Source organism: Telopea speciosissima, chromosome 9 (genome assembly GCF_018873765.1).
Source record: "Telopea speciosissima isolate NSW1024214 ecotype Mountain lineage chromosome 9, Tspe_v1, whole genome shotgun sequence".
NCBI lineage: Eukaryota > Viridiplantae > Streptophyta > Magnoliopsida > Proteales > Proteaceae > Telopea > Telopea speciosissima.
This window is the reverse complement of record NC_057924.1, coordinates 58515964-58537554: the sequence shown is the minus strand read 5'-3', so window position 1 is coordinate 58537554 and position 21591 is coordinate 58515964. Positions and strand designations below refer to the sequence as shown.

Here is a 21591-nt window from a genome sequence, read left to right as displayed (position 1 = left end):
TCAAACAACAAGCAGTAAGAACTGCATCACACCAAAAATGTTTGGGTACTTGCATATGCAACATGAGGGCCCAGGCAACTTCAAGTAAGTGTCTATTTTTTATCTCTGCTAATCCATGTTGTTGAGGAGTATAGGAGCAACTAATTTTGATGAATTATTCCATTAGTAACACAAAAGGAGGATATCTCAGATTAAACAAATTCCAAAGCATTATCAGACCGAAAGATCTTGATAGAAGCATTAAATTGTTTTTTTATTTCATTGCAAAAACTCGAAAACACAGTTAAAAATTCTGATCTATCCTTTAAAAGGTACAGCTAAGTAGTTCTGGAATAATAATCCACAAAAGTCACAAAATAACGAAAATCATGTCTATTACTTGCCCGACAAGGACCCCATACATCTGAATGCACTAAGGAAAATAAAGAAGCACTACGGGACAAAGGACGAGAGGGATAAGTAGCACGATGATGCTTACCCAACTCGTAGCCCTCATACTCTAATTTATTCAAAGTCTTAAACTGAGGAAAAACTATCTTTAACCTAGATAAAGATAAATGGCCTAGTCTACAATGTCATCTAAAAGGGGACTCCACCAACAGAAGTAGCCGCAGCAGAAGCAGAAGGGGCAGCACCACTCAGATAATATAGTCCATCTCATTCACACCCTCCTCCAATCGTCTTCCTCGTGTGAAGATCCTGAAAAACAAAGTAAGAAGGGAAACATGTCACAGAACAATTCAGATTCTTTGTAAGTTGACTCACAGAAAGAAGGCTTAAAGGAAACTGGGGAACATGTAAAACAGAGGAAAGGGAAATATTAGAATTAAGAAAAACAGTATCATGACCGGTAACAGGTGTGGAAGAACCGTTAGCCACAATAACAGGAGGGGTATAGGAATCAGATGAAATATAACTAAAAAAACTGATGACTTACCAGTCATATGAGCGAAAGCCCCGGAATCAATGATCCAGGGTGTGGAAGTGGAAAAGAAAGCAACAGGTGTACCTGCATGAGCCAAAGTGGCAGCGGTAGTAGATGCCCCAGTAGTGGAAGTGGATGACTCTAGACTCTTAATACGACGCATGAGGTGTTGCATCTCATCACGGATGTTGGTAGAAGAATCTCCAACAGTCGAACCAGCCTTAGCATCATTAAGAGTAACAAAATCAGTACCTTCTTCTGGAGCTGCATGATTGGCCAAGTTTTGAGCCCATTCAGGTTTCCCATGCTTGAACCAGCAAGTATCAACAGTGTGATTTGTCTTCCCACAATAAGAGCATAACCGGACTGCTTTATCACCATGCCGCCCACCAGAAATTTGACCACCAAAACCACATCCTCCCCTTGAACCACGGCCTCTAGTAGTAGTAGTAAAAGTTGAATTCTCCTTAGGATTGGTTTCAGGCTTGGAACTAGGAGATACGATGTGTTGGAATCAAGAGTGTCATTCAATGTGGGGACAGATTCACCAGCAAGAAGATGTCCCTTTACAGCTTTGAAGCTAGGATTCAATCCAGCCAAAAATTTCGAGACAAAGAATTCATTCCTTTGGGCCTTCAACTTCTCAATATCAGTGGTAAGTGGCTGGAAAACATTGAGTTCCTCAACCATGCCCTTAAAAGCACTGTAATAATCCTGGAGGGACTTGTCTGACTGCTGAAACTGAAATAACTTTTCATAGAGCTCGAAAATCCGGGTCATTCTCTCCTCTTAGGAGTATGTTTCCTTGAGGTCATCCCACACCCCCTTAGTCGTGGTGTGAAACATTACATTGGCAACTGTAAATAAAACCAGATTTAATGGAGAAGATGGAGAGGAAAAAGATGAAGAAGAAGAGAAGTGGTTGTAATCCTTTGGGGAGAACTTTCGAATGAAATTGTTCTCCCCTCTTCACCAATATTATTAATAATAGGGTAGAGCTAACACACAAGAGAAATTCCCAAACTACCCCTAACTAACAACTCTCATCTTCTAATTACTGTTCACGTGAACAGTATACGGTACTGTTTCCGACACTGTTCACGTGAACAGTACCCAAAGCACATTAACACTCTCCCTCAAGCTGGAGCATAGATGTTAATCATGCCCAACTTGTTACAAATATAATCAATTCTCACACTTCCCAAGGACTTAGTAAAAATATCAGCAAGTTGCTCCCCTGTACGAACATGTTGTGGAGCAATAAACCCTTGTAGTTTCTCTCGAACAAAATGGCAATCAACCTCTATATGCTTCGTCCTCTCATGGAACACAGGATTGGAAGCTATATGGATAGCAGCTTGATTATCACACCACAGCTGCATAGGTAACTCCTTCGTAAATTTCAATTCAGTCAACAATCGCTTCATCCACATTAGCTCGCAAGTAACCTGTGCCATAGCCCGATACTCGCCTCCGCACTAGATCTTGCTACTACTGGCTGTTTCTTGCTCTTCCAGGACACCAAATTTCCCCCCACAAAGACACAATACCCAGTGGTAGACCTCCTATCCACAGGAGAACCAGCCCAATCAGCATCACAAAATCCCTCAATACGTCCATGATCATGATCAGTGTAGAGTAGAGTAGACCACGACCTAGAGCTTTCTTGAGGTTTCTCAGAATTCGAATCACAGCATCCCAATGTGACGTCCTAGGAGAGGACAGAAATTGACTTACTACACTAACCGGAAAGGCAATATCCGGTCGAGTCACAGTGAGATAATTTAATTTTCCAACAAGTCTTCTATATTTTTCCGGATCATCAAGAGCATCACCACTATTAGCTGTCAACTTCAAATTTGGGTCCATTGGAGTATCCAAAGGTTTAGACCCAAGCATACCTGTTTCGGAAAGCAGGTCAAGAACATATTTCCTCGGGAGAGAGAAATGCCTTTACTAGACTGAGCTACCTCAACTCCAAGAAAGTACTTCAACTTACCAAGATCCTTAGTCTGAAATTTACACTGCAAATGTAACTTAAGCTGTTTAACGCCTTCAACATCATCACCAGTGATGACTATATCATCTACATATACCACCAAAAATATCCTGCCAGCCTTGCTATGCCGGTAGAACACCGAATGATCACTGCCACACCGAGTCATCCCAAATTCCAGAACAACATCTGAAAATCTCCCAAACCAGGCCCTGGGAGATTGTTTCAAACCATACAACGACTTCTTAAATTTGCACACTAAACCAGACTCCCCCTGAGCAACAAACCCAGGAGGTTGCTCCATATAAACCTTCTCATGGAGATCACCATGAAGAAAAGCATTATTCACGTCCAACTGAAAAAGAGGCCAATGATGGGATGTGGCAAGAGAGATCAAAAGACGAATAGATGCAAGGTTGGCAACAGGGGAAAAGGTATCAAGATAATCAACTCCATAAACCTATGTATAACCTTTGGCAACTAAGCGTGCCTTCAAACGAGCCAAAGAGCCATCAGGGTTCACTTTAACCATATATACCCACCGACAACCGACAGCCTTCTTGCTAGCAGGTAACAGTACCAAGTCCCAAGTGTGATTTTCAGCCAAGGCAGCCAATTCCTCCTCCATAGCTGTCCTCCAGCCAGAGTGGGATAATGCCTCTGAAACAGAGTCAGGGGTAGGATAAGACTCAACAGTAGAGAGACAAGCAGTAAAGTTAGCAGATAAGCTTGTATAAGAAACAAAATGAGACAAAGGATGTTGAGTACAACTACGAACACCCTTACGAAGAGTAATGGGAATATCAAGATCAGAAGAAGGAATACTTAACTGAGGAGTAGGATCTGTAGGCGAAGTTGAAGTTAGAGGATCAGTAGAGACCGGGGGTATTGTATGATAGCAACAATATCTGGTTCCATGTTGTTCCATAACCAAATAAGTATGATAGCATTCTCCTTATTCCAGGTGTTGTAATCCTTGGAATCAGGTTCTGGAGGAGGAGAGGTAATGTAGCTAAGCTTGTCCTTAGCTATAATGTAAACCCGGACAGCTTGTGCCCACTGTAAATAATTGGAATTCCCCTTTAACTTGATGGAGGTAATCTGAACATTGACATTTTCATGAGTGGTCTTTGGATCAGCCATAGTTGATAGACTAACAATTGAGAAGAACAATCACCAAGAGCAGCAACCAAGTTGAAGGAAGAAAGAAGACAGCAGCAACTAGAAAACAGCAATAACTGATCAAATAAACAACTCGGCAGCAAGGAGAGCAGCACCAAACAGCAGCAATATCAAAACCTGGAGAAGCTAGCGAAAGATCGATCTCAAGGTTCTCTGAGAAATCGATGTCAGGGTATTTGTAGAATAATAGAAGGCTCTTGATAGAGCATCAAACTCAGTCACTCCATGTTGTAATGGCCATTAGAAGAAGTTAACATAATAGGGAAGAAGGGCTGAATCAAAGAACTCAAAAAAGAAGCCTCCAAAAAAAAACATCGATTTGCACACCACAAAAGGGAATAGCAAAAAGGAGATCAGCAAAGAATCGTGTGGGGGGGGGGGGAAATCTGATCTGACTAAAAGAGCTCTGATACCATGTTAGTAAATCAGAAATTTATAGTCAGATCAAAGCATGTAGAGAAAGAGGAAGAGAAGGAAAAAGAAGAGAGGAGAAAGGAGTTTTCGCAAGGCCCAATAGAGGAGACAACCTGCGGTCAGAATAGGTAAATCTGCCGTAGGTCTGCTCCCTTATATAAATATAATAGAATGTTAAACAAATACAAAAGGACAAGTATGCCCTTACATAATCTACTCTACTAAGAACTGAAATAACCACAAAACCAAAGGCTGTTTAGCCCCTATAATAACAAATCTCAACAATACCAAATCAAGCCGTAGAGAAGATTTTCGAAGAATTTCTGGATTAGTTGGACCGGTAGAAGCCCACTCGATCAAGTCGAAAATATTAATTTTCCAACTCAACTTTTGAGGGTCATAACTTTTCGTAAGGATGGAGTTACAGGAGCCAACAAGGCCATAATACCTTTTGGAAACGACAGCCAGTGCTCTATAAGCTGTCTAAAGTTTCAAAGCAAAATTTGCATGTTTAAGGGGAGTACGCAGCCTACGAAGTTTTGTGTGTGATTTCAGAATATTAGTTTGTTATTTTATTTTTTCTATATTATTTCATTTCTTGTTTTATTTAGGTTTCCTTTTCCTTTGTAATCTGACCTCCTTATATAAGGGTCGTTTAGGATGAAATAAAATCATCTTGAAGTTTTGAATCAATTCAGTTTGTTTGCTCTTCTTCCTCGTTGGAATAAGGGTTCTCTTTACCTTGAGGATTCAAGGGTCGTGAGCATAGTTATCAAGGCGTCTCCTAGGTAGCTCCTTGGTCACATTGGACGCCTTGGGTGCCTAGGCAGGCGCCTTGCCACCTTGGCGGTGTCGCCTTTTTTTTTGCCCTCCAAAACGCCATTGTCGCCTTCCCACCTGGATAACTATGGTTGTGAGCACTAGAACAAGATCTAGCCCCCCATACTCCCTACTACGTCAAGTGGTATCAAAGCTTTTCAGCGATTTCGCGTGTAATAGCAGAGAAGAAGCAATTCGTCCAACCGGAGTCGAGCATAGAGTAGAGGCTCTCTGGGCAATGTTGGAGATTCAAGAGCAGGCGATGGAGCATGGATTCTAACAAATTCATGATGCTATTTCCAATCTGAGATTCAACGGGAATCAAAATGACAATGGAAATAATCATGCTGAAGGTCTTAGGCAGACCTGCTGTTCGTCAAGGTCTGCGACCTGCCTATGACGATGATGAAAATTCTAATGGTGCCTTTTTGGATCGGGAGAGTGTTTCCAGCTTCTAAGAATCAAAGCGGGAGCTGGGTGATTCCTCCCATTCCTCCCTATAATCCTAATGGGAAGAAGGTCAACTTTATATACAGGTGATTGGTGTCCTTATTTTATTGTGGAGTTTTCTCTTTGTATTCTTCTTTATTATTTCCGCAGTTTTTTTTTTTTCTTGGGTGGGTGGGGAAGATTCTCTGTTCTCGTTAATATATATTTTTCATTCATCCAAAAAAAAAAACAGCCAAAAGGAAACACAACTGTTGAAGGAAAAAATAAAAGAAGCACCTTTTCAGTGTGAAAACGACTAAGACAGTTCAATTCCTTCCCCCCCCCCCCCCCCCCCCAACCCGAGCTGAATTTAACCAAATTTCGCCAGAAAATGAGTAAACAGATGAACTCATATTTGAAGAGCGGAAGAATATCAACTCCAACACCAATCACATACCACTGCTTTGAGGCCCCATTATAGCGACCACAGAATAAGAGAGTCCGCATTCACTAAGCTTTACTGTTTTCACGAAATTCTCAAGTCCAGCAACATTAAATACGCCATTACTATCGATCAGTTGCGTAGAGCAGCACTCGTCCCCCATAACTGATCCGCAAATTAAACTCTGAACAAGAAAAGAGGAATTAAATAATAATAAAAAATTGAATGGTTTCAATTTATTTCTTTTCAAACTGTTTCGAACCGTTTTGAACAGAGAGATTATAAAATCAGAGACCAAACCCTTAAGACTTAAGAGACAGAGAAGAATTACCTGAGCTAAGCGAGAAATCCAAAACAAAGACACAGAAGTTATGCTCGAGGAATAGAGAGAGTCAGAGAACGAATGAAGTATTTCTCTCTTTTGCCGCTTTCCATTGTGATTAAATAGGACGAAGCTCCATAGTAGAGTCCATAAATCCCTTACCCCAACCGCTATTACGGAATCTTTAGTTGTTAGGAAATGATGTAGTAGATTTTGGTCATACATTCTAGGAACGAAAGATATAAGATACCATTCTGATGGTTTACACAGTCGAACATATCAGTTGTCGGTGTTGATTGGTGATGCACCTAATTGAAAATTTTTCAAAAGAGAGCGGCTTCTAGATGCGGTATACGGAATTATGTTGTAGACCTTCGATCAATTTCTATCGGACGGCTATGTATCGCTTTCGTTTTTTCGTAAGAGAATGTACTTGCCTTCTTCGATGGACCTTAGTATCTAGATGGTTATTAAATACAAGGAAAATAGATCGCTGCCTTGGCCTTTAGAGCCTGCACATGAGTGTTGGCCAATGGAAATGTGCATATAAACATCGTCATGGAATTTTTACCTTTTCATCAGGGCAACGTAGTACTTTTACGTGTTTATTATCTCCATGTTTCCTTCCCTGTGAACACGCCAAGTAGCCCCTATAAGTAAATTTTGTTGAAGATCTTCATATAGTTTTCTTATAATATTTGAAAATTCCCTTTTAAAATATTCATTTCAAAACCAAATTCCTTAGTCATGAAGATTTGCTAGAGCCCTTCTTGCTTCTAGCCCCACAGTGGAAGTCTTACCAATATCATTGATATTCCAACTATAAAGTTGCCTTACAATCACAAAACTAGCATTCCTTACTCCTTAGTCATGAAGACTTGGAAGAGCCATTCATGCTCTGTGGAAATCTTACCAATATCATTGAATACTCTAACTACAAAATTGTCTCATAACCACAAAACAAAGCATTGGAAATACTTGTTGATTTCACAATTCATCTAATTTTATGAAGTGCTAAGTTATCGAAGACGCCTGTCTTGATAAACTTGTCAAGATGACCCAATATCTACCATATGGCAAATCAGATGAGGTCCAAATTTTGTGTATATATAGATATTAAGATCCCCAACCAATGTGTCATATGTCATCCCAAATAAGATTCATCAAGTGAAAAAATAAGACTATGAAAATGTAGGAACTACGATACCGTGCATGGTGTGGTGCTGGTTGTGGGGGTGGTGGTGTGGTGGTGGTGGAAGAGGTGGTAGCGGCAATATTGGTGCGGTGGTGAAATAGAATAATTTTGCTTTCATTTCTTTTTAAACATGTCAAATGACATATTTACCTTTTTTATTAACACATGCTTATTAAAGTGGAGAGCAGAAGAAATTTGAAATTATTGATTTCAATTTTAATATTGAAATAGGTCCTCATTTATTTGATTATTGCAGATAGAATTGATTTCAATTGTTCATAAATAATGTGAAAAATCATACCAAATACCATAATTTTAATTTAAGACCCCGTGAAATTGAAATCGAAATCATACCTAAATAGAATGCAGGGAATAAGAATTGCTCAGGTGAACCCTCAAGTTCAGTCCAAAGAGAGAGAGTATGCTATCTGAGGCTAAACTCTATTGGGCCTAAGCTTGGTCAAGCCCAATAATATTTTTGGGTTGGATCAGTTGGAACTCAAAATCATCTTAGCCCAAGATAGATCCTGTATTCAAGATAATGCATGACGAACCAGACCTTTTTACATTGTTGAAGAAAACTTTGCGTCACAAGGCTTTTCAAATTGCTTTTGTGATAGAACTCAAAAGTCACGCTTTGGTGCCACTTGGCAAAGCTTGAGATGCGTACATGATTAAAAAGTAGGGGTATAAGTTTGGCCATGTCGGCCCGAGCCCACCCTGGTCCGCCTTGCGGCTGAACAGGGCCTGGGCTGGATTTTTCAACCTTGAGAGCGAGTTAGGGTTTAAATTTTCAGGCCTTTGGTCAAGATCGGGCTGGGCCAGGGTTGAGGCCTCAGGCTAAGCCCAACCCGGTCTGACCCTTTGTTAGGTTATGCTTTACAATTTATTATTTACATTTTAATATTATCCAATTATCTATTGGTTTACCAAAAAAAAAAGGATAATTATCTATTGAATGAAAATATTTACAATTTTAAGATTGGACTGAGTTTTTAATCCAAAGAGAAGTTTTATTGTCCAATTGAGTATGAAACAATCCAATACCCAATTATATGAAGCAGGGCAAGTCAACCTGGCCCTAGCAAAAATCAGGGTCAATCACAACCAACCCAACCCAGCCCAGTCTAATCAGGGTCAATCTAGGCCGGGCTGGGCTGGGCTGAGCCCGACAGGGTTGGGCCTAGTCACAGATATTTCAGCCCGACCTAGGACTGGGTTGGGCTTGGGTTGAACTATGAGGACTCAGGGTTGGGTTAGGATTTTAGAAAACTTGGCCCAACCTGACCCTATTTCACCCCTATTAAAAAGTGAGTTTAAATTTTGGACCGAGTTTCCCTCCACCCATGGTGAATGGAAACGGCAGGAAAAAGTGGGAATGGATATTGGGGCAGATATTTTGAAACATACAAAAACCCTAAGATGGTGGGTTAACCGTCCTCTATGGATAGACAAAAACTTTGTCCTTAAATTTTTGTGAAAGTATTTCCCTTTGAGAATACATACCCATATAAGATCATACCGAGTAAGAATGCACCAAACTGATCTTAAGAGCAAAGTATCATTATGGATAGACAAAAATCTAATCCCATGTCCTCCCAATGACTTTTGTTTACACACAAAATTCCATCCTATAGAGCACCACTTCTTCTTATCTTTGTTCTTCTCCCTTTAAAACTTCGCATTAATAGAATTTAGTTTAATAGACAACTTATAAGGAGGGATCCAAAAGCACGACATTCATATGTTGGTATAGAACTTAGCACAGACTTTATAAGTACTAATCTACAGGCTTGTGGTAGTAGTGGAATTTTCCAATTACCCAATTTTATTTATTTTTTCTAGTTTTCATACCAAATGTTGTCAATCACTGGACTTAATCCTAGAGAAAAATATCGGTGTACCTAAATAAGTGGCTTTATCTAATATAGTATTGATTCCTGAACTACAACTTACCATATTCCTAATGGTATCCCCAACATGTTTACTATACACCACTCTGCTCTTTTTAAAATTAATTTTCTGTCTAAAAATATCTTGAAACAAATTCCGAATAACGTGTAAAGTTAAAATCTCATTTTTATTTACATGACAAAAAAACGAATGCATCATCTACAAACAACAAGTGTGTAACTTCAGGACAATTTTTATCACTTTTAATCCCTTTAAACAAGTTTAAATCCCTACACACACTAAAATATGAGAAAGCTCTTCCATAGATATGAGTTTAAGGGACAATCCTGATTAATACCACGAGAGAGCTAAAAATAAAAACTGCTACCTTCTATCTTGATAGAATAAGAATCGGTATACAAAATAAAACTAATCATAACACACTAGATTTGGTTTAAACCTAAAAACTCAAAAATTGGTCTTAAAGAACCCCACTCCATTCTATCATATGCCTTTGACATTTTCAATTTAAAAGCAGCCTAACCTCTCCTCCTCTTGTAATATTTTAGAAAGTAGAAAATCTCGGACTTTTATCCTCTCAAGTGTGGTGTATTGCATAGTGCACCACACTTGAGAATCCAACCGTTAGCAATGGCATCTTTTTCTCTTCTCAAGTGTAGGTTGTACGGTTGGATTCTCCAGTGTGGTGCACTAGGTAGGGCCCCACACTTGAAAGGATAAAAATCCAATAATCTCATGGCCACTGTAATGTTTTCAGAGAAATTTGTCTTTTTCTAATAAAGGGAGCGAGCTTGGAAGCAAGAGACAAAGCAGTTTAAATTAAAAACGCCTAAGCCTATTATTAAAAAATATTGCAATAATCTTTATAAGATAGTGCATAGACTAATAGGTTGAGACTTATCTACCTGAAATGCCTTATTCTGTTTTGGTAGTAGAGTTAATAACTATGAATAACACCAAGAGGAAAAGAAAGTGTAGTGAAACAATTATGCACATAAAAGATGAAATCTTTTTTTTTTATTTTATAACATCGCAACATTTGATCAAACAAAGCAGGCATGCTATCATAACCAGAAGATTTATAAGCCCCAATGCTAAGGCAACTTCCCTAATCTCATCCCTTGCAGGTATGTAAGTAAGTTTCTTCACGTCTACGACTCTATATATATTAAAGGAAGATTTTGAAGTTTCTAATCAAAGCTAGATCAAGCATAGCAAGTGTACGTAATTGGACTCTCATTCGGAGTAGGTTAAAATAAAAAATAAAGATCTTCATTTTTATCACCCAATTTGGAAGAAATTTATTTCATTTTAATTTAGAATGATTTGTTGTCATCTTCTGAAATTAGTAGGTCAAACAGAGATGGGAGAGGATTGGCAGTTATACAAATTGATTGAAAGTGGTCATCAACAGACAACTAGGTTTTTGTGGTGCATCAAATTTTTTTTACCACAATTATTATCTATTCACGAAATAAAATTATTCTTAAGACATAAATGCACCATGGAATAGAAAAAATGTAGATTCCTATCAACTTTTTTTTTTTTTTTTTTTTTTTTTGGTAAAGCTATCAACTTTAGTAAAAGATTAAAATTTAGAAGTGGAATTGAGGTGAATAGGGTCAGGACCAGAACTGTCCTGGTTTGCCAATTGGTTCCATACCTAGGAACTGAAACCATTTATTAATGGGGGGAATGGCTTCGGGTCCTAATAGATTCTAAAAACTGTTCCAATGTCCAAAATTGTAAAATCAATTCCTAAGCTGAAAAAATAATTCAAATGTTAATTTATTCCTAAGTATACAAATAATCAAAATCTATACCAAATCATACAAAAATCATGAGTTTTTTTTTTTAATCAATCCCAGTGGTTCCGGATCTTAATCGGTTTTGACCAGTTATTCGGCTTTGGACCTGTTGGGACTCGTAGACCAAGATGTGGCCGCCATAATAATTACTTTTTTATCCTCCTCTTTTCCAATCATATCAAAGCAATATTGTAAATTCGATTACATTATTTTATTACTTACGCCAGTTACAACAAGAAAAACCCTTAAATAATTGTCTACGCCCTTTTAGAAAAAACCTATTATGATTAACTTGGATGATGCTCAGGTCATTGACTTTTATATTTTATATTTTATATTTGGGCTCATGTTCTCTGTGCTGTAGCTAGGTTTGCAACAGGATCAGGTTGGGTCGGGCTTTTTGAAACCCCAGCCTAATCCTGTGTCCCCTTATCTAGGTCCAAACCCGCCCTGATCTTGACTCAGGGTCTTAAAACCCTGACCCTAACCCTGACCCTGATAGGGCCAAGCCCAACCCAAGCCCGCCCTGATTGGCCCTAATTGGGCAGGGTTGGCCCTGATTGGTTGAAGACTGAAGAGGATGATGAGACAAAGAATGAGAAGCCTACTGGTCTCGTTGTTGTTACTGCTGGTGGTGGTGTTGGCTCTGGTTCTGCAATTGATGCTTGCACGACGAAGAACCCCGGCATGTCTATGAATGTTTACAATGTTCAAAGTCCAAACCCTTTGAATTGCCAGATATCTCTTGATCATGTTCTGTCTTGGCCCTCCACCTCTCGTCCCTCTCATTACTAGAATTTAATCATTGCTTCTGTGTTTTTGCTGGATTTCAGTAGTTCCATTCGTGTTTGGTTTTAGATTTTTTGGGTTAATTTCTATTTTCTAGTTCTTCTGATTAATCAATAGAACTTTCAATTTTTCATTTTCTTTTGGTTTCCATTTCGTTCCCAAAAGATGCGGCTTGGGAGTTGGGAGGTCGTGATTCTGCTTCTACTGTTGCTAGCTCTGCAACTAATGTGGTGGTGCTGGTGCTGCATCTGATGCTGTTTGTCAGTTGATTTCAGAAACTCAATGTCATCAGGAACAGGATAGGATGTTAAAGCTCTTGGTTAGAAATGCTGATTTCTCCAATCTCATCCAATGCAAGCTGATTTGGAGGGTAATTGACTAATGGGTAAAAAACCATGTAAGAGTCTCTGTTGCTTTATGTATTTTTATAGTCCATCCAAAAGAGATGAGCAGAGAAACTAATATTTGTGAAGAAGAGAACTAAGTGGTATAGATGAATGTTGGTTGGAATTCTTGAGAGTTTCATGCATGGTTTTGAACAATGTTGCATGAATGCTGCTGGTTTATGTGTTATTGTGTTTAATCTCTCTAATACCTTTGTCAGGAGAGCAATATCTCTTATAAACTAACCTGCTTACTATAGCTACTATAACATAATTTATTTAATTAGTTGTTTGTAGGAAAGTGATTCCATTCAACAGCTTATATTTTACTATAATGCATGTTTAGTGAGTTATGGTTTCTGTATTTATCGGTGTGTATATCTGTTTTATTAGTTATCATGTCAAATGGTTCTTACTTCTTAGCATACAAGCAAATCATATGCTTAAAATTTCAAGTGCACATATAGATGGAGAAAAAAAATCATCTTGAAACGGGAGTCAAGCTGTGGCGCATGCTGCCTGTAATTTGACAAGTGTACATGGGTGTCCTGCAAACTTTTTAAACAGTTTCTTTCAGGATCAAAATCAGGGTCTCGATTAGGGCCAAAATCAAGGTCAAGATTAGGGCCAAAATCAGGGTCGGGCTTACCCGAGGTCTCAACCCTGACCCGACCCGACCCTGACTCAGGGCCAGGAATTTCTGACCCTAACCCGCCCTCAGGGCCAGAAATCTTTAGCCTAGGCACTGTTCGGGCTCAGGGCGGGCCAGGGAGGATTCGGGCCGACAGGGCCAAACTTGCACCCCTAGCTGTAGCGCTGCGCCCAGACACATAGGCCTGTCACTCAGGGGGACAGGGTGGTCATTGCTCCCACCCCCATGTGTCTGGATGCAGCCTGCAACCTCGGCACAGAGAACATTCTCCCTTATATTTTATAAGAAAGAAAAAAAACCCTTGAAAAGCAGCGTGGCTGATGCACACATGGGACCATCTTGGATAGAATTCTACCTTTCATAGGGGTGGGGTGATCATTTCGCCCCCTCTTATCTGGCATGGGCGGTACACTCACCCACACCCATAGAAAACTTTTCTCCATATGTTTTTGACTCTCCCATACTCTGTCTACCTTCTAATACTTTAAATATCATTCCACATCTTGACACTGCACCTCCTTTATACCAATCCAACAGCTATGTTTATGATCGTGCACCATGCACGAAAACCCTCCTCATAAATATAAATCTACTTGAAAATGTCCATGGTGGAATGGGTCAAGACTCAAGACCTCTTCTAACTTTTCAATAAATTTCAATACCATGTGACTTGTCACAGGGCAAGTTTATTAATCTTTGTGAGGTCAACAATGTATATATGTCATCAACACGGTGTCCCCTTCTAATTGTTTACATAAAATATGATTGCCTTATGCAAGGCAGTTGAGTCTGTCCAATAGTTCCTACCAAAAACCCATTTTGTAAACCAAGAGAGTTCCTTGAGAGAGAAGAGCACTTCAAGCATCTTATAAGAATCCTCTCTGCAACTGCAACTTATGGCCGCACTAGATTGGACTTCCTCCGGCTCTGTTTCTTTCACAACTGGATTTTCTTGTTACGATGTGTTCCTCAACTTTCCCCTTCAACCCTTCAAAAGAGTGCAAGAGCGACCCTGGATTTTCTCCCATGTTGTAAACGTGGCAGCCCCATCTACATCTCTGCTGCTTTTATATATTGGCAATCCTAGTTCAACGTGTCAGCTCGGATGAGTTCTTGAGCTGTTCACGGTTTCAAGAATCAGGAATTGGACGGTTAATCAGCCAAATGGGATCAGAATCGTCTGTGATCAATCATATCCTGCCGATTCCACTCCATTTTCTAATGTTTCAAGCCGGTTTGGATTAGAATCGGTCAATCGGCACTGATCGATTCGATCCCCGATTCCGTTCTTTAAAACCTTGGTGCTGGTAAAAACTCATAGCCGAGTGAGAATACTGAGATTCTCACCGTGAGAACAAGAGACATTTTTCAATCGATCACTGGATTTAGATGTTTAATATTCTGAATTTTTTTTTTCCCATGAGAACTTTTGAAATTTCTTACAATGTACATAGTATGCAATTGAGAAAGAAAACTCTTAAGAATCTTATGATAATGTCCAATGTAGTTCATGGAGGCTTTTACATCCCCATAGATTTCTCTAAATGTAACTAGGTAGGTTACAAAATGTTTGTAACCTAATTTAAGGGAAAAAGTTGTGCACCATGATAGCTCAAAAAAGAAATTGCACTCCTTCACATATCACTGTTCATTCATGTGAGTATGATATGTCATAGATGCCCCTCCTCCTATTGTCAGATTCCAAAGGGGTTTCTTTATTTGGCTCAAACTGCACTCTAGTAATGTAATGAATCCTATCCCCTAATCCCCTAATTTAATTAGGTAGAAAAAAAGTTGTTTGTCTACATAGCATACGCTAGTACCTCACTGTGTTTGTCTCTCTCTTCCCTCCTCTGTGGCTTGGGATCATGCGGTCATTGTGTTGCGTGCAACTCCTAGATCACCACCTCAGCACATGTGTCCATCCAATGGTTGGGCATCGAGCTCCTTTCAAATTTGAATTTTACATTTTTGAGGAACTCGATGCCCAACCATTGGATGTGCATCTGTGCTGAGGCGATAACTTGAGTATTGCACGCAACACGTTTACCACACATTAAGGCCTGATTCGATATGATTTCTATTTCAATTTCAGGAGGTGATTTCTATTTCTGAAATTGTTTGATTTGATTTTTGCACCTTATTTCAGTGAAATAGAAATTCTGAAATAGCTAAGGAGCTATTTCAGAGTTTCTATTTCATTTGATTTAGGCATTTAACACTCTTGCTCTTGAATAAGCACATGGTTAATTTCAAGGGGAAAATAGTAATTTCATGTTAAAAATAAAACACCACCCTTCTTCTCCTAATGGTCTCACCACCACCACTACTACCCCGTTACCACCACCACTACCCTGCTATCACCACCACCGCCACCACTGCCATTGCCACCGCTACCTCCACCACTTCCATGCCACCACCACCACCACCTCCACCGCCACCACTATTGCCATTGCCACCACCACTACCGCTACCCCTTCACCACCACCACTACTTCCACGTCACCACTACCTTGCCACCATCGTCACCACCACCACCGCCACTATCCCGTTGCCACCACCACCATCCTTCTCAAAGAAATATAGAGGATCTATTTTCAGAATTTGAACTATCAAATAGATTTTTTTTATTCTTGAAATATTTCATATTGATACAACCAAAACAATTTCAATTTCTTGACCAAAAATTTATTTGTTGACTATTTCAAGAAATCAATCCAAAATTGAAATAGAAATCATACCAAATTGGGCCTAATCCCAGGCCGCAGAGGATCCAAACCCTTTAAAGAAACGGTGCTATGGGAAAAAGGATTTTTGTTATTACCATACTACGATGCAATCTAAAAGCTGTAGATTTCACCAATGCAGAAGGTGGCACTATTAGCTTCTTCACATGATCGATCGAGTATTATCTAGGGTCCGGCAGCTCCGGGCCATTGAGATGCATAACTTCTCTCAGTAGGTGCCAAACAAATAACAGTAAACGTTTGGCGTTGTGGTCAAACCCAGCCATGTCTCACACTACCTTACTATGACTCAATATGTAAGCTAAACCCCAAACAACAGTATGTATACTTCCTCCGCCTGCACCTATTGCCATGTGCGCCCAATACGCACAAACAAGGTGGAATGTATGGATTGCCTTATTCTTGTCCGAACGCCTTGTCCTTGTCCGAACAGGGTAAGGCCATACTTTGCACTGTGCTTATGTGTGGGGGTGCGCCGCACATGCGGAAGTAGAAGAGTCGGATCCAAACCGTAACTTCTAAATGCATACTGCATACCTCTAAGGGTCCAGCAGGCCTCCTTTCCATAGTGGAGTACTGATTCTTCCATCTAAGCTTAGATGACCTCAGTAGGCTGTCTTCTACACGTTTAGGTAAACTATGATTTTTTTTTTTTTTTTTTTTTTTTGTTAAAGAGGTAAACTATGATTTCGTGGAAGGCAGTTGGTCAATTCAAAATTTCCTATTAAAAACCGATTTGTGAATCAAGAGACTTCCTTGAGAGAAAAACTCTCTTTGAACATCTTATTTTCTCTGCAACTGCAAATTCACGGCGGCACTAGATGGGGCTTCCTCCGTCTCCGCCTCCGCCTCCACCTCCGCTGCGTTGACAAATGAATATTATAATTACGAAGTATTCCTAAACTTCAGGGGTGAAGATACTCGCAATAACTTCACTGGCTTTCTTAACTTAGTTCTGAAAGACAAAGGAATTGATGTGTTCATTGATAGTAAAAAATTGTGGAGTGGAGAAGCCATTGGCCCAACTTGCCTTGGAGCAATTAAGGGATCCAAAATCTCGATTCCCGTCTTCTCTAAAGGTTATGCACACAGCAAATGGTGCCTGTTGGAACTTGTTCAGATTTATCAATGCCACATATCCAAGCGTCAACGGGTCTTACCCATATTCTTTGATGTTGATCCGTTGGATGTTCGGAATCAGATCGGAAGTTTTGAAGAAGCATTTCGGGAGCACGAGAAGAATTTTCAGCCCCATACTGTTGAGAGTTGGAGGAAAGCTTTGAAAGAAATACGAAGTTTGAAAGGAGACGTTATTGACAAAAATAAGTAAGTTTTAATCCCATAATATTCTTGTCTCATTATCGTAAATTTTTTTTTTATTTTATGAAATTCTAATATCTTAAACCTAATAGATTATTTATTTCATTAGTCCATTCCATTTCATCCTTTACTCCCCCTCCTCCTCCTCCCCCGCCCCCTCCCCCTCCCAATTTATAGTTTGATTTTTAATTTCATAATATAAAAAAATTCAATTCAATTCAATTAAATTACATACCATATCAAAATCAAATATTATCATTAAAATTTGTTTATAGACACAAAACTCTATTTAAACATGAGGGTAATATTTATTTGTCTAGATAAGAATCTTCCCATTCATTTCTATCCATTATTGTATGTAATGAGTTTTTCTAAGCTTGATGAATGGGATATAAGAATACAAGTTCATAGAGTCTAAGAACAAATAATCGCAAGGAGTAAATATCCTACTTATTTAGCAGACATGGAAAAGTTGCTACATCGGTTGGAAAATTTGGTACAACGGTTGGTCTGATATTTATCCATAGGGGTATTTTATTGATTGACTATTTTCATAATTTGGTGCAACATCTATGTTTACCATGTAATAGACCATTACCCTTGTATCTCAATTGGTTCAAGGTTTTTCAAGAAGTAGAACATTTTAAACCCATTTTAACACATCATCAATTATTTTCAACCTTGCTTGAAGTCAAAGTTCGCTAATAGGGCTACAACAGGGTCGGGTTCGATCGGGTTTTTTAAAACCCCAGCCTGAGTCCGCTTAGCTGGGCCTAGGCCCGACCCGATCCTGACTCAGGGTCTGAAAAATCCAACCTTGACCCACCCTCAGGGTTGGGCCGTGCTGACCCTGATTGACCCTGATCATGGAGTGAGAGAAGGGAGAGATGTATGGACTGGACTAAGTTGGGCAGGGTCGAGGAGAAAATTATCAATTTTACATAAAATAATACTATAATAAAATATATTATTGCTTATTATCTTCATATATAATAATATTATATAACAAAATATGTGTGACATTTAAAGTGTATAATATATATAGATATATCAAAATATATTTTATAGTATAATTTTAAGGGAAGTATTTTTCTGTACGGGGGTGTGGCGCCGGCCTACACCAGCATTCCCATGTGTCTATCTCTCTCCTCCTTAAAATAAGAGGGCAGAGGTGTCTTTTCACATGGGGAGGAGAGAGATAGACTCATGGGAGTGCAGGCGTAGGCCACACTCCCGGACAGAGAACATTTTCCCTAATTTTAAATAGGGTTAGGCTAGGTCGGGCCGGGCTCAACCTGGGGCATCAACCCTGGCCCGACCCGACCTTGACCTAGGGCCAGGAATTTCCAACCCTGACCCGTCCTCAAGGCCAAGTATCTCATCTCAGGCCCCATTCAGGCTCAGAGAAGGCCAGGGCAGGTTCGGGCCGACAAGGCCAAACTTGCACCCCTAGTCGCTAGGTTGATCATAGAGATTCAATCTTCCTCTTATGATGTAGGATATTTAATGGCTCAAATTTGCTGAGTATTGGAATAAAGTAGTAAATTAATTAGGTTATTATCTTGATGGTCGGTTATCACCCAAAGGATACTTGCATTTAAGCTGCCACACCCCTACGTACTTTGTATATAAGGATGCATATTTTCAATTTTAACTCATACTAAATTCTCACTATTGTTTATTTCTGATTGCTTTCCATTTCATAAAGACTTAAATTTATATGTTATTTTTTTTTACTAGATATTTTCAGCTCATTAGTTGTTGCGATTTTCTTTTTTATATGAAATGATTGTAGGGATCAAGCAGAGATAATTGAATTGGTTGTCAAAAGGGTCCTGGATGAACTGGTCAGTAGCATGCACTTGGCTGAATGCAAACACCCTATCGGTATAGATTCTCGTGTACAAAATCTATTAACTCGATTAAGTATTGGTTCCAATGATGTTCAATTCATAGGAATATGTGGTTTCAGTGGCATTGGGAAGACAACGATTGCTGAGGCTGTTTATAATCGCATCCTTTCAACATTCAGTAGGCATAGTTTTATTTCAGATGTTGGTAAACAAGCAATGCAATGCATGGGTCTTGCTTCTTTGCAAAAGCGACTTCTTAAAGATATTTTCAAAACAGAAGTTGATATAGGTCATTATCGTCAAGGGAAAAAATTGATAGAACACCGACTTTGCAAAGAAAAAGTTCTTATTGTTCTTGATAATGTGGACATTATAGAACAGGTAGATGCTTTGGCCGGTGAACTTAATTGGTTTGGTCAAGGAAGTAGGGTCATAATAACAACCACTTCTGAACATATCTTGAATGTGGCTAAAGTTGATAAAGATAAAATCTATTGGCCTCAAGAGCTGGACGAGGAGGAATCTCTTCAACTATCTAGTTTGCATGCCTTTTCACTGGATGAACCTCCTAAAGATTATATTCAACTTTCACATGATATAGTACGCTATTCGGGAGGGTTGCCTTCAATTCTAGAGGTGTTGGGGTCTCACCTGTCGGACATAAGCAGCAAAGAAGAGTGGAAAAGTACATTGCGAAAATTGAAGGCTGGTAAAGTTTCTATCTCCACTCTTGCATCTCTACGCATACAGAAAAATAACACATCTATGAAAGACAATAACTCTGGTTGGCGCTCATTACTTCATGGAACCAATGGAAACAAAACCCCTATTGCTAGGGTATCTAAATCCACCGGCGGATATCGAAATGTCTCCACAGCTACTCTTAGAGTTGGTAAGCGGTTCAGAACAAAAGCAAAGATCAAAGCTGCATTATCTAAAATCACCGGAAGATATCTGAATCAAAACGGTTCTATAGCTACTGATAGACTTGGTAAGAAGTTCAAAATAGCAGAGATCCGAGCTGCAACAAAGAATTTTGATGAATCATTGGTGATCGGAGTGGGTGGGTTTGGTAGAGTTTACAAGGGTGTACTAAATGACGGCACTCTTGCAGCATTCAAGCATACCATTCTGCAACCTAAACAAGGTCTGATAGAATTTGACAGAGAGATTGAGATGCTATCAATGCTGAGGCATAGGAATGTGGTTTCCATGATTGGGTTCTGCAAGGATGAGATGACTTTGGTTTATGAGTATATGGCAAATGGAGATCTCACAAAGCATCTCTTTGGGAATGATCTCCCACCATTGACATGGAAGCAGAGACTAGAGATTTGCATAGGTATTGCACGAGGGCTTCATTACCTCCATACAGGGTCAGAGAGGGGTATAATCCATAGGGATATTAAGACAGCCAACATACTATTGGATGAGAAGTTTGTAGCAAAGATATCTGATTTTGGATTATCAAAACCAGGTCCTGCATTAGGTCATACCCATGTTAGTACTGTTGCAAAGGGAACCCCTGGATATATTGATCCAGAATACTTCCGAAGGCAGCAATTGACTGGAAAGTCTGATGTTTACTCTTTTGGTGTAGTACTGTTTGAGGTTGTTTGTGCTCGACCTGCCATGGATAAAAAATTGCTAATAGAGCAGGTCAACCTTGTAGAATGGGCACTCCAGTGGCAAAGACAACAGGGATCACTTGAAACCATTGTGGATCCACGGCTTGAAGGGAATTACTATCCAGAATCATTGAAGAATTTTGGGGAAATCGCAGAGAAATGTGTTGCCGATGAGGGTAAGAACCGACCCACAATGTGGGAAGTGTTGCAGGATTTGGCGTACTTCTTGCAACTGCATGAAACTTGGTTAAGAGACAAGGTTGGGGATGAATATTTCACCTGCTCCTCATTGGTTGGTACAGTTGAGTTTGGGGATTCAAGAATCGGAATCGGTTCCGCCTTGGTTGGAAATGATGATTCTACTGGGGAAGAATACTTCACCTGCTCCTCATTGGTTGGTACAGTTGGGTGTGATGAGTTCTTTGATCTTGTTAACCTTCAAGGTGGGTTAGAATGAGGGATAATTTTCAATTATTGGATTCAGATGTTTACGTTCTTAAAAAAGTTCTTTCACTCGAATATTGATTATGTACTATAAAGTACCATTTTATAATTTTAGCCATTTTTTATGCTTGTAATTCTCTGTACAATTTGAAAATTTTATTCTATCATGTTAGATCAATTGATTCAAGATCCAAATAGATTCGGTTCGGATCATACCTGAACACATATGGGAAGACAGCAGAAGAAAGATCAAGAACCAAGCTTTTGGTTACGAGCACACGAACGATTCTTCTTCGATCTCTAGATATTTTGAAAGACTTCTCAATACTA

General features: G+C 39.4%; 2 protein-coding genes across 2 annotated transcripts in view; one reads left to right on the top strand and one right to left on the bottom strand.

Annotated features, from left to right (window-relative positions):
* The window catches only part of LOC122640862 (protein ROOT HAIR DEFECTIVE 3 homolog 2-like), a 43715-nt gene extending 37315 nt beyond the window's left edge, over positions 1-6400 (bottom strand). The window contains exon 1 of the mRNA XM_043834127.1: positions 6223-6400. Within this exon, the coding sequence (XP_043690062.1) occupies positions 6223-6370 (148 nt within the window). The 5' untranslated portion in view covers positions 6371-6400. The remainder of the gene's footprint in view (positions 1-6222) is intronic.
* A 12570-nt stretch (positions 6401-18970) lies between these two features.
* Positions 18971-21325, top strand: LOC122639488 (receptor-like protein kinase HERK 1). The gene has a single exon (XM_043832354.1). It carries the CDS (start codon positions 19193-19195, stop codon positions 21272-21274), a length of 2082 nt encoding a protein of 693 aa, XP_043688289.1. The 5' UTR covers positions 18971-19192; the 3' UTR covers positions 21275-21325.
* Positions 21326-21591: the final 266 nt, after the last annotated feature.